Source organism: Fundulus heteroclitus, chromosome 7 (genome assembly GCF_011125445.2).
Source record: "Fundulus heteroclitus isolate FHET01 chromosome 7, MU-UCD_Fhet_4.1, whole genome shotgun sequence".
NCBI lineage: Eukaryota > Metazoa > Chordata > Actinopteri > Cyprinodontiformes > Fundulidae > Fundulus > Fundulus heteroclitus.
This window is the reverse complement of record NC_046367.1, coordinates 28,437,382-28,450,165: the sequence shown is the minus strand read 5'-3', so window position 1 is coordinate 28,450,165 and position 12,784 is coordinate 28,437,382. Positions and strand designations below refer to the sequence as shown.

The 12,784-nt window shown below is 40.1% G+C and overlaps 1 protein-coding gene across 1 annotated transcript in view; it reads left to right on the top strand.

Moving 5' to 3' along the window:
• LOC118563829 (protein TANC1-like) overlaps nt 1-12,784 on the top strand; it is a 90,448-nt gene that overhangs the window by 36,723 nt on the left and 40,941 nt on the right. Inside the window, exon 2 of the mRNA XM_036139756.1 lies at nt 7,499-7,592. Within this exon, the coding sequence (XP_035995649.1) occupies nt 7,532-7,592 (61 nt within the window). The 5' untranslated portion in view covers nt 7,499-7,531. The remainder of the gene's footprint in view (nt 1-7,498; nt 7,593-12,784) is intronic.

The window sequence follows — 12,784 nt, the reverse complement described above, 5'->3', positions numbered from 1 at the left end:
AAATGTTTGCCATTTTGAAAATGTCTCTTAAAAAAAACAAAAAAATTATAATGTAATACCAGTAACTGACCTGTGCCTGTCTTGCACGCTGGGACATTTTTGTTTTGAATGCTTTTCATCATAAAGATGGAACCGTCATCTGTTGGGTGGATCAAAAGTCTTGACGAGCGAGGAGGTTTCCAAAGGCCGTGGATGTTTACCCTCTGGCTTGTGTTTGGAGGGACCCCGCAGTAGCAGCTGTTACTGATTTACACTTCAGTTCAGACTTTTTAAAAACTCCCGGAAATGAACAAGGGAACTTTAAGACAACCGATGAGTGCCATCAATTTAACAGCTTGTGCTACATTAGCATGGCTGACGCGTTTTGAGACGAAGATGCATATTCAGGGTGTGTAAAGTAATCGGTGGGCTTTTAAGGGGAATGTGTTGCAGCTGCCTTTGCAGGCGGCGCAGCACACAAACCGCAGCGCGTTCCTGCGCGCTCTCAGGAAGGCTTTCGTAAATAAGAATTCTTCAAAACCGAACGCGTCCTTTTTCGCTAGCCGTGTTAGCATCTCCATATGTCGCTGTTGCTCAACACGTGTTCTCTGCTTCCTCGGATGCTCCTCTGATCTCAATCTCAGCGTGTGGGATGAAGGCAATTAAGAGGAGGGACTGAGCTCCTTGTAAATCAGTCATCAACAAAGAAGGCCTGCGTACAAGATGGTTGTCCTCAGCTGGATGCGCCCTTGATGTAACAATCAAACGGATCTCATTTGGATTTTATAGATTGTCCTATCTGTTAAGTCTCTGTTTGGGCAATGACTTTTTGTCATAAAGCCATTGTGTTTCATTGTGTTGTCATTGCTAGTTGTGATTTATTTGTTATACCAAAATATATAAATAACGTAGATTGTGACTGTTACTTTAAGTGATCAGGAATAAAGAAAACCCTATTTTTAAATGAATTAGTCAGCATATTGTTTAGAAAGGTGCTTTTATTTTAAAGCTGTGTTTGAAGTATTAGTGCCTAAATGATAACTCCTATGGTTTATTTACTAATTTTCTAATTTTGCATTTATGTCTGTCCCTCTAATTGTTAACTTTTAACACAGCTTCTATAATTTAACTTCCTCACCAAAAAACTCTAATATCATTAATGGCGTGTTGTAGGAAGCTCCTTTTAGACTTTAAAACACTCCTGTTAATGTTTTACCCTTAGTCAAATACCAGAGTTCCTAGTCTCTTTTCTATAATTTATTAGCTGTGGATCCTTTCCAAATTCATGCTCTTTTTGTTTCGTTTTTACCCGATTAGGGACCAGTTTAGCCTCGAGTCAAACATTGGTTGGAATTCATACTTTTCTTTTCAGAGTAAATAAAGCTTTGAAAATGTTGATACATCAAAACATTTTAGATTCCCCTCCCCCAGGGCATATCTCATTTCCTTTGGTTTAAATCGCTTTTAAGTTTTATGATTAAGCTGAAACGATGGGGTGTCTTCTCAAGCTTCTCACGGTAGTTTGCAGGAGCTAACTAATTTGTCTGCTTAGGGTCACCCACCCCAGCAGGGCGAAGTCTTAAATGTTGCTTCTGTATTTACATTTCTTCACAGTGTCAAATTTTAGTGGAGGTTTTAGGGGGTCCGTCTTCATTTTCCTTCCTCTCCAGAGGTTAATTTACTCTTTGTTGTACAGTAAATCAGTAATGGCTTAATCGAGTTTAATCTGTTGCAACAGTAGGCGATGACAGCGTCTCTCTTCAGGGGATAGCATGACGTTAATTCAGTTTGATATCTGAAGACTGTGAGAAAAGTAGGGGAAACTAGCAGGGCTTATGTCATCCATGAATGTTGGCCGTTTAGTCATTTGTGTCTATCTAAAATATTACATGGAAGTCTACGTCTCAGATTTTGTCGTTTTTACATCACACGGGGTGTGACTCAAATATTTAGAGCCATGATTCCTTTGTCTAAATGTTTGTAGAGGTAGACTCTGGAGCTGCGAAAGAGGTTTAGTCATCGCTATTGCTAAGGCAGCTTTTTATTACCGCCTCAGGGTGGGAAAAATGTGCGAAAAATCCCAAGACTTCTAGTAATTAACTGTTATGTCACACCATCATTAATGGTGATATGTTGTTAAATCCTGTTAACTAAGAATGTAGGACATTTGAGGAAAACCAGTCAATGTGCAATACATAAAAAAACCCAAAAACAAAAACCAAATTACCATAATTTGGTAACTTAACTCATTTTCTTAATTGCAAATTGACTTAAAAATTAAGCTTGTTAAATTCAGCATAATTGAAGAGTTGTATTTTTATTTGTTCCTCAAATTAGTTTGAAAACAGAGACATGGTTTGATTTGTCAGCGGTTGTTTAGATGACTGGTTGTACTTACCAGAGGATTTTTGCTGGATATCATTGCTCATCCCCTGCATTAGAAAGATTAAGTATCCTCTGAAGTAAACTTTAGTAGCTTTAAAATGTCTTTTTTTTCTTGTTTTTGTTCTTGTGCTAACTCCATTTTAAAAAGTAAGACCCTGTTCTCCTTATGTAATTTATCAGATGGGGATCCTTTTTAAGTTTTGTTTTACTTGATTAGACTAGTTTTGTTTAAAGTTCAAAATTTGTTGGACTTCAAGGGTTTTATACTAAGAGTAAAATAACTGAGCTGTTAAAATTTTGGAAAATCAATTTTTTTCAATTTATCAATTACCATTGAAATTGCCTTTAAGCTTTATGATTAAGGTCTAATTTTTGGGTTTGGTCCCACTAATGTCTCACAGTAGTTTGTTTAGAGTTTTGTCCAGTTCCTCCTGATAGGACCGGTGTAATTGAGTCAGGTTTGTGGGCCTCCTTGCCCACACACTCCTTCTCATCTCTCCCCACAAATTTGTTTATGGGACTGAGACCAGGGCTTTATAGCCACTCCAGAAATCCTGACTTTTGTTTTCCTTAAACCGCTTTGTAACTAAATTGGCGGCATGTTTAGGGTCAATATTCATTTAGAAAACAACATTTGTACCCAAGCAGGGTGAAGTCTTAAGCGTTGCTTCTATATTTAGACATGAGGTCATTTGTTTTGTGAAGTACACCAGTCCCTCCTGCTGCGAAACACCCCCCCACATCATGATGCCACCACCCTCATGCTTTATCTGGGTTGGACTTCCACCTTTTTCCTCCAGGGATCATTATGGCCAAACACTTTTGCTTTAATTTCACCAGCTCATATAAAATGTTGCAGAAATTAAATTGTCTGGATTTTAAAATTGCACTCTGTTTTTCTTAAAGTTACCTGTTGAAGTAATGGCTTTGCTTCTTTAACGCTGAGTGGCTTTTCAGTTGATGTGCACATTTCACACCAAATTGGGCTCATTTCGGAGCAGGGAGATCTCAACACTAGCATTTAATAACCAATGCTTTGAAAAATACTTGACACTAATGCTATTTTCAAGACAGCATATCTTTTTTTTTATGCATAAACAAATACCAGAAAAATGTAATCAGTAACAATATAGCCCAATAGTGTTTTTATTATTGTAACTGGAGCTAAATCGGGAAGCTGCTGGCAACTGAAAAACAACTTGGTAAAAAAAAATATTCTTAGGAGTACCGAGAGGTTTTTCCAAGGTTAGATATTTCCTGTCTTTGCAAGGCCCATGCTTTTGTTAGCTGGCATGAATGCCGGAAAAGCCTGAGTCAAACCAGTACAGTTGTTCTGTATAAATATCACTTCTTTTGTATTTCCCCTGCAGCTCTGGTGTGAATAATAACCTCTTGTTTACAGTGGCTGACACTCAGACTGTGCTCTCCTTCGTACCTACTCTCCAAACTTCCTGTTTGAAAGTTTTTTTTTTTTGTTTTGTTGTATTTAGCCATTGTTTTGAGCCACTTGAACTCAGAGACCAGGCCGGGTCTGTTTCCTGACCCTTATTGAACGGACAACGAGAGAATAGATAACGACGGAGTTCACACGAGTGTTTTAAATGTCGCCCTTCGTGGAAGCGGTTTTATCAAAGCGCTTCGAAGGTCGGCTCCGTTTGAGAGTTTCCACGTTGCCATGCCCACCGTGTCGAACTCTTATCACGATCGTTCACGTGAAACTGGTTGACGAAGACAGCCGGCGTAACGGTTCAGCGGGGAAAGAGGAGGCTCGAAGCGGGAACCAGCCGCTCGCTTTCACACTTAGAAGACGGGTGGTTTGGATTGCTTTTCATTGTTGTTGTTTGCCACATAATAGAGGACAAAGTTCACGCTCGCTCACCAGTATTCAGTGGTGGTAAAATGCTTCCTTACCAGTGGCACTCTGGACAAACAATCTCGTTTTCTTTCCACGTATAGCAGGTTTTCTTTTTTTTTTTTTTTAGATAACTGGAGTAGCCGCACGGCCCCATTAACCCCATGTCATGTCAACATTGTGCAGGTGAGGATCCTTTTTTTTTCCCCCTCCCCTGGCCTGTTTGGATTTGAACTGTATCACATGAGGAATGACCTAGAAAGCACGCACGTTGATAACCCGGGGCACCTTTTGAACCGGCGCAGACTTCAATTTCTCTTCCCCGAAAGGAACCTGTCTTAACGTCGCACCTTATTGTTACCTCGGGCCTTTCCAAAGTAACGACCTCCCTTCTGAAATTTGCTCGGAGGAAAGACCCACAGGTTCCCTAAAGACCGGACTCCTTCTCCCCCTACATCGTCGCTCCTCTTTAAATAACCAATGTGGCCGCCGTTTTTCCTGCTGTTTCTATTAGCAGGTGTGAATGTTTAGAGTCTGTTATGTCTGCTCAAGCAGCGCGTGTCTGCAGGACCTGCTAAACTCTGCGAAGCCGCTTTCACCGCTCTGCTGTAATATTGAGAGGCCCCTTCTAAAGGGCGGGGGCCGGCGCATATTTGAACCCAACGTAAATGCACTTGGATGGACCTGAGCTTGAGGAATCTTGATCCCATCATCCTGCATACCGTACAGTCCACAGCTCCTCTCTAAGGAGACTTTCACTCAAAGGTCACCGCCATGTCCTCAATAACACAGGTTTGGTCAGCGCGTGTGTTGATCTTTTGGTTGTTAAATAGGCCCAATTAGTGCCTGAAAGTGGCTCCTTAGCTGCGAATAGGAAGCGGCGGTGCTGTAGATGACGGTTTTTTTTTTTTTTTTATTAGTTTCTAATTCTCAGAGTTTTTAGATGTGTGCGCGTGTCTGTTTCTGGTGGCTCTGAAAGGAAAGAGGGGATGGAAAGAATTAGTCATGTTGGTGTTTTTAGGTTTTAATAGGGCGTATCTCATTTCCTTTGGTTTATCCAGGGTGTTATTTGTTGTTACTGTGGAGATGAGCAGCGCACTCCCACGCGTCGTCCAACTGTTTCATCAAGTGGCCAAACCACTGTACTAGAATCCTGAAATACAGAAAGGCGCTTTTGTTAGATTTAAAACTATATTAAAATGTCTTTAATGTTGTTTTTAGAAATGTACCAATCAGTTATTATTCAAGCTTTTTAAATGCAGATTTTTTTTTTTTTTGCCATATGGATTTCTTTCCAGGGTGGGAGCAGAGGTAATGTGCGGCTGTGTGTGTGAGACACAGAGCAGTCGCTACAAAAAAAGGGCTTCATTATTATGAAAAAGACGGCATCATTACTGAGATTTTCATCTGTTTCAACCTCTGATAATTTCTCCAATTATCCCAATTAGTGTTACTAACCGTAAACCCTGCTATCTGCCCATGTCTCGCTTCCTCTGTAGGTAACATAATGAATGAGCCACAGACATTTCTCAAGATGTCGTGGAAAAACAAGTTCCTTTTTAAATGGCTTCTAACCATGGCTGAGCAATTTCAGTATAATATTTGTCACAGTATTGCTAAAAGCTTGAAATCAATTTTGAATAACCCTAATTTTCAAGACACTTTTCTTTCTTTGCTGTTAAATAATATCTCCACCGCTCTCCATGAGCCCTAGCATCTCAGGCACCAAGGAAATACTCCTGGTTTGTGCATTAAGGGCCGTTGGAGTCCATTTAACCGGCCACAGATGTTACAGCTGTGCAGAGCTTCAGTCCATGCACCTTGAAATGGTATATCCTATCAAATATTGCGTCCAAGCAGTCCCTTGCAATTGTAACATTGCGCATACAGATATATGAACGTATACATAAAAATCATATGTGCATTTGATGCAATTTTTCGCTTCTAACAAAAGTCAGATAATGATTGCTGTACCTTTGCTTGATGAGTTAAATGAGTTCTTAGTGTTAATGAAAAGGGAAATATCAAATGTTTTCAGCATTTGACCTCCCTCTCTCGAAACAACGCTGATCTGATTAAAATTGACGGATTGATTGGTATATCTCACGTATTACTCTAGATATAAGTAATTATGACAAATTCGGCTATCCTAGCATTCTCAGACACACCCAGCTAAATGAATCAAGTATTAAAATGGCCAAATGAAAACTAAAGTAGGGTATATTTCCTTAGCCATGCTCAAAAAGTGCGTCCACAGAGACTTGAACTGAATGAAAAGTTTCTATATTGACCAGCCACGGATGAGTTGCAATGATTTAAAGGCTTACCGTGCACCCCCTTACCCCTCCTGTAACCAATCATGTGGAGGCTTTTGCTTCAGAGTTTCATCTAACACCATCATGGATGAGAAAGGGCAAATCGATAGCCTCTCCCACAGCAGCAGTGCGGACGCTGAGATATGTGGAGGCTGCCTTCTGGTTCAGAACCGTGTGTGCTTTATTTGCAGATGGCATGTCCTTATTTGGTTAAAAACTGTCTTTTTAGTGGAAAAACTGTCTCTGCCGTTATTAATACAACGCTGTAAACTGCAGAAGGACATAATGTGTTTTTAAAGGGTCAGAAACAAAACGTAACAAAAAAAAAAAAGAAATCCCCTGCAATTAACTTTGCGAGCTGCCGCTGCATTAGAATGTCTTTACCATGGTGCAACAACATAAGATCTAAGAATAGTTTCCAATGTAAACAAGCACAACCAGACTAGACCTTGAGTTTATTTCTTAATGCTCAACTCTGAGGACTCCAAAGGCACGGCAGTCTTAAAGAGCCCCGGCTATTAAACGAAAACGCTGCGGCTCAGGCACATAACATCAATTACGTGAGGAATTCAGAACATTCGACCAAGTGTTTTCCTGCAGAACAAGATAACAGAACGTGTCCTTTTCTGTTCAAATATTGGAGCATTCTTTCCATGCTTCCCTCCACGGATGACCTGCAGGTTTGGGAGTGCGGTGGGAAAACTCCACATATGCAACATTTACCCACAGCTACGTCTGTTTTTTGTTTTTTTTAAGAGCAGACTTCAGCTTGTTGAGGTTGGTGTGGATAAACTTCCTGCATAAAATTACCTTGCCATTCGCAGGTACATGAACAATATGGCTTTGACAATGAGACCGGTTGTGTTGCAGGACGGTTTCCTCGGTTTTCCTGAAGGAACAATGGACGCGCTACAGCTGCAACGCTGCATGTAAACGAACTGACTCTTTGTGTGGACTTTTCCTTCAGGGGCCTTAAAGAGAGGATTCCAGGAACCTTGCCATGTTCAAGGCAGTGCTGAAGAAGAGCCGAGATGGAGGCAAAGGGAGCAAGAAGGATTCAGGTATGTGCGCGTTTGTGTTTTTCTAAATTAACTCTTTACGTTTCACATGGACTCCCAAGTAAAAGATTTGCGCATTAGCTTGACAGACAAACCAAAACAATAAAATGGAGCAGCACAAGCATTTAAACAAAAGAAAGTTTCATTTTTAGGGTTCATGCATCTAATAAATCTTACAAAAAAGCAAGCCATGCTATACAGAGACATTTGTTGTTAGAGCTTTTCACCCCTTTGTCACTGTTGTATAATAATAATAATGGGCTTAGATTGCAGATTCTGGTCTTTCAGTTCTTTGTTTTGTTGAAATAAAGATTTTAGCTCCAATTTAAGTGTGTAATTGGTAGCTTTGAGTTATATTTTGTGCCTATTTTTTTCCAATAACTCTGTGTTAGTACCTACTACTGATGTCATATATTACTAAAACCCGTCACAGAATAGGTTTTCTAATCTGTAATGATTTGCTGAACTTTAACAGAACTGCTTTCAGTAGTGTAGTATTCTTTTGGCCCTGAGTTTCTTTTTTTTTTACCAAATTACATTCACTTTGATCATCTCTGATAGGTTATTTGACTTTTTTTTATTAGTATTGAGCTCATAAAACAGGTCACAGAAACAAATACTCAATGGAGGAAAAAAATTAAACTTAAACTGGCTGCACAAGGAAAGCATAATGGACACACAAGGGAATATATAATGGCTGAGCAGTCTTGTACAACACAATCTGGTGTAACTAAACACAAAAATCTACTAACTACAATGAAACAATGGACTCCAGTTTAGTTTGTTGCTAAAATAAACACCAATGAATGAAATTAGGAATATTAAATTTTAAATGCAAATCTTTAGTTGGATGCAAAAGGCTATTTTAGCTATAGAAAAATACAAATTCATATTTTCAAGCTTGACCTGGTGTGGTCCAATTATCCCTTCCAGGTACTTAGATCTGCTCTGAGCTCTGGCCGCCATCTTAAGTCTGGGCAAATACCCAGGATCAGAGACGGCTAGAAACCAGTAAACGAAACATGAATTAGTAATAATCACAAACCAAAGATGATAAATTAGTTTATTTAAAAGCAGTGAACTTAATGTGAAGTAGAACAAATGTATCGGTAAATCTTTATTGCAGAATAATGTCATTATTTTTGGATGAAGGAAAACGATAAATGCACAACCAACAAATGAAGACTCATAAGAGTTACAGACTTTACTGGAGTGTGGCCACCACAGCTTGATTTGCCTTGAAACGGCTGATTTTAAAACTCCAAAATCCATGTTTTTCCTATCAGTAAATGCAGCATATGTAAATTGTACAACCAAGTAGTACTGACTGCACCTTTCTTCAGAGTGGATCTTGTGACTAATTAAAAAGGACTTAAAATTAGCTCTTTTCAGAAAGGATTTAAAATGAAGAAGTGGGAGCACATAAGGTAAATTAATTTTATACAACATGTTAAGATGTGTCTGCAGTTCATTCAGGCTGTGAGAGAGAGCAAACCGCTAGCAGATAACAGGAAGGAACAGCAGATCTGCTCTGTTTTAGCCTCCTGAACTGTGAACCTCTGTCTCTCATGGAACGTGCTGGATTTGGAGACGTTGGCAGCTTTCTGGAAATCTCTGAGCTAAAATTCTACATTCTCTGTGAAGTTAACCCTGGGGCTGGTCTTTTTAGTAATGTTAGCTGCACCAATCGCTTATATAAAGATGCCACAGCATAATAATAATAATAATACAATAATAATAAAATGTCTCTGATCCAAATATGAATAATTGACTAATCATAAAGAAGAGGAGAAAAAAAACATTTAAAATATGTTCTTAAATGTACTGATGTAGTTATTAGAAGAAACCAGTGCTTTGAGGAGATCACATTGCTTTGGGTTTTCAGACGCTCTAAGCCTATAGAAAACATTTAAAACCTCCATGACACAATCATTTTGTCACAATATCTCAAGAATTATCGGATAGCGTGCAAAAAAGTTGTATCATGCATGACATCACATTAATTTGCAGATATGCATCCAGTTTTTAATATTTAAAGCAGCACTAAGTAATTTTGGAGTTGAGCTTCCCCTACAGGACCTTTTGAAAATAGCACTGTCCTTAACTCTGGCTGCCCTCCATGCCCCACACCCGCTAGCCTGGCCAGCTAGACTCAGTTTCACTTTCACTTTGCTCTACAGTGAACTAAGTCTTGATCTGCTCCCATAGAGCCCTCTTTCCTGATACCGGCCAATCACAGGTGTGGGCGGGCTTCATATGTTGAGTGACGTGCAGCACCTGTGAATCCCTCAGCTAAAACAAACAAGTCTTTCACATACGCGCAGGCTTCTTCTTTTCTTTGGCCAAAGCCAGACCCAAGTCCGCTAATCTTTCAAAGGGCATTCTTGGTTCTTTCCCTTTTACATACATATACACAGAATACTGTGTATCCTTAAGTTTTTGTGACAAAAATGACAACAATCATTCATCGTAGTCTCCACTCGACTGCGACTCGCCATGTTGAATTATATTGTGAAATGTTGGCAGCGGAAGTCTGTGCCTTTTTTTTTTTTTTTTTTTTTTTTTTTTTTACGTCATGTCTGCAGTTTCTCCGATTGTTTTTTTGGGGACTAAGGCTTCCTTATATGGGTCGCGCTACCCCCTGCGCCACGAGTGCGCCCCTCCGATTGGTTTAAACAAGTCCAATAAACCCTGCGACAGACTGGCGACCCGTCCAGGGTGTACCCCGCCTCTCGCCCGGTGAACGCTGGAGATAGGCACCAGCAACCCCCGCGACCCCATGAGGGATTAAGCGGGCCAGAAAATGGATGGATGGAAGCACAATAAACCATAAACAAGCCAAATGTTGCTTATAATAATTGGTCGCACTGCCATAAATGCCAATTGCCGTACCTTGGGCGACCGTAAAGCTGTTGATCTTACCACGAGAACAGAGCCACGAGACTTCTACCGGGTCAGCGCATAGACAGATAGCAGTGTGTTTCTTTTTTTATCAGAGACAGTAGCGGGAGCTGATAGACCCCTCAATCGTCTCATAAACACTTAGATTACAATCACAGGGACTTAGAAGAGGATATATTAAGGCTTTAAAGCTCACTTCTGCTCTCGTTTGGCCTTTAGAAGTACAGTTTGGCGTAGAATAAAAGGAGTATCAGGACTGTGGACACTCTAGAAAAAAAACTGACGTGAAGAAAATGAAGTGCTCACATGCAACGTGTCATCAGCGGCACACTCCTGCAGCCGTCGTTAAGTGATTAGTATTCCTTGCATCTTCCAGCTATAATTTTTTACTTGAGGTACACCCTTATTATGTCATAACAGATGGGTTTTCTTGGAAATGCGTATGCTCGCCTTCCGTCGTGACTAACCATGCATCACCCTTAGCAGCACGTTGTAGACCGGCGTCTTGCGCATGTAATTAGCCTCTTCCCATGAGCCGCCTTGGCATGGCAGGGTGACAGTATGTGTTGGTGCTGCATCTACCAGCCTCGACCTGCTCCATTACCTCGGTGGTGGTTTCTACAGCCTGATTCAGCAGTTCAGCTGTAGGTGCACGTCTCCCAGCTCTACTTTCTTTGTTACCTTTGTTTGACTCAGTCAGTATTGAAATTACAGGGTAAAAGAGCCCTGAGTTGCTTCACACACTCCGCAACACGACCTCCAGTGGTTTTAAATATGCTAGAGAAAAAGAAATGACTAATAAGGGCATGTATGCAGAGCTCCTCAAGAGGCTGTTGAAACCTGTCTTGCACGTACTGATGCAACACAGCTTCGTTGTTGTCCATGCACAGCTAACACGCATCCACACTGAAGCACAGGTCAATCTGTGCATGTGAAATCTGGGAGGGTCGAGTGTTTTATGGCGGGTTACGGCTTCTTTTATTCCCAGTGTCACTTTTCCCAGTTGGCCCCCATCTATCAAGGCAAAGCAGCTCCTTGTCTTTTTTCACATGCAGAGACAATGCGATCTGGTCACTCCTCTCTCTTGTTCGGGGCACGTCAGACAGATGAGAGGTCAGAGAGTTTCAGCTGTGAGCAGCGGCCACTGTGCCCTATTGTTGCTTTTCCACGGAGCAGGCACATCTTTTCTTTTCAACTCCAACTTTCATTTGAAGTTAAACTCTGTGAAATGTGTGTATTTCATTTTTTTTTTTTTGTTTTGGCTATGATTCTTGAACAGTTTCAGCATCTTCCTGTTACCGACGAAGTTGTTAAGACTAAAGCTGTGATAAGAAGACCATGTTTAGAGATGCATTGATCACAGATACCGTGATGCTCGGACCCACTGTTGCCAGTTTTAGCTGATTCTGACTTCTTTGTAGGTCATAGTTGGAGAATTTATAGTTTCATTAAAAGGACTTAGAGATTATGTCTTTAGGAAACTGGACTTGTTTTATTTAGACATTTGCACATATGCTTTGTCATGAAATTCTTAGCCATATGGGACACTTTTAGATTTGTAATTGCTGTTGGAAATTGTTGTAATTTTATGTGTTTGAACAGGTCTCTCTTGAAAATGAGACACTGAGTCTCAAGGGACTCGCATGTATAAATAGAGTAGTCGTCTTGCAATTCCAGCTTCCCCTGTCAAGGCAACTAACCCCAAGTTTCCGACCGATCTTAATATCGGTGTACGTATGTGTGTGAATTAATAAGTGCAACTGGGAGAATGTGGCTTTAGTGTATTGCACTTTAAGAGGCCAGTATGACTAGAAAGTCCATTTTCCATAACTGTCTAAACGGTTTTATAAAAAAATAAAAAAGCAAACAAGGATTTCTCTAATATAGCACAGTGTTATAGGGCTGTGGTTTTCTGAATCACTGCAAAGCAATTAAAATATATTTCTCCTGGTTATGGTTCAAAAGTAGCTGGACAAATTAAATGTCCAGCAAATATCATACTATGTTGCATTTTAAATAGGCTATAGCTTATTGTTGTCTTTATCTTTTTATTTATTTTTTTGCATACTGTAGAATATAATTGGTACCATAACAAATTATTAGCATTTTTTTAAGATGACATCCATGTAAAATTAATATTAGCTGCATAAGACTGATTTGCAGTTTTAATTGGTAAATCATTCATTAAGCAGCCTTTCTGTTGTTATTGATCTATAATTATATATTGGAGGCCCAGAGGTGATGTCACACTGTGTGAGAGCGAGTAAGCAGTCAGTGTTGCACATCTACACACT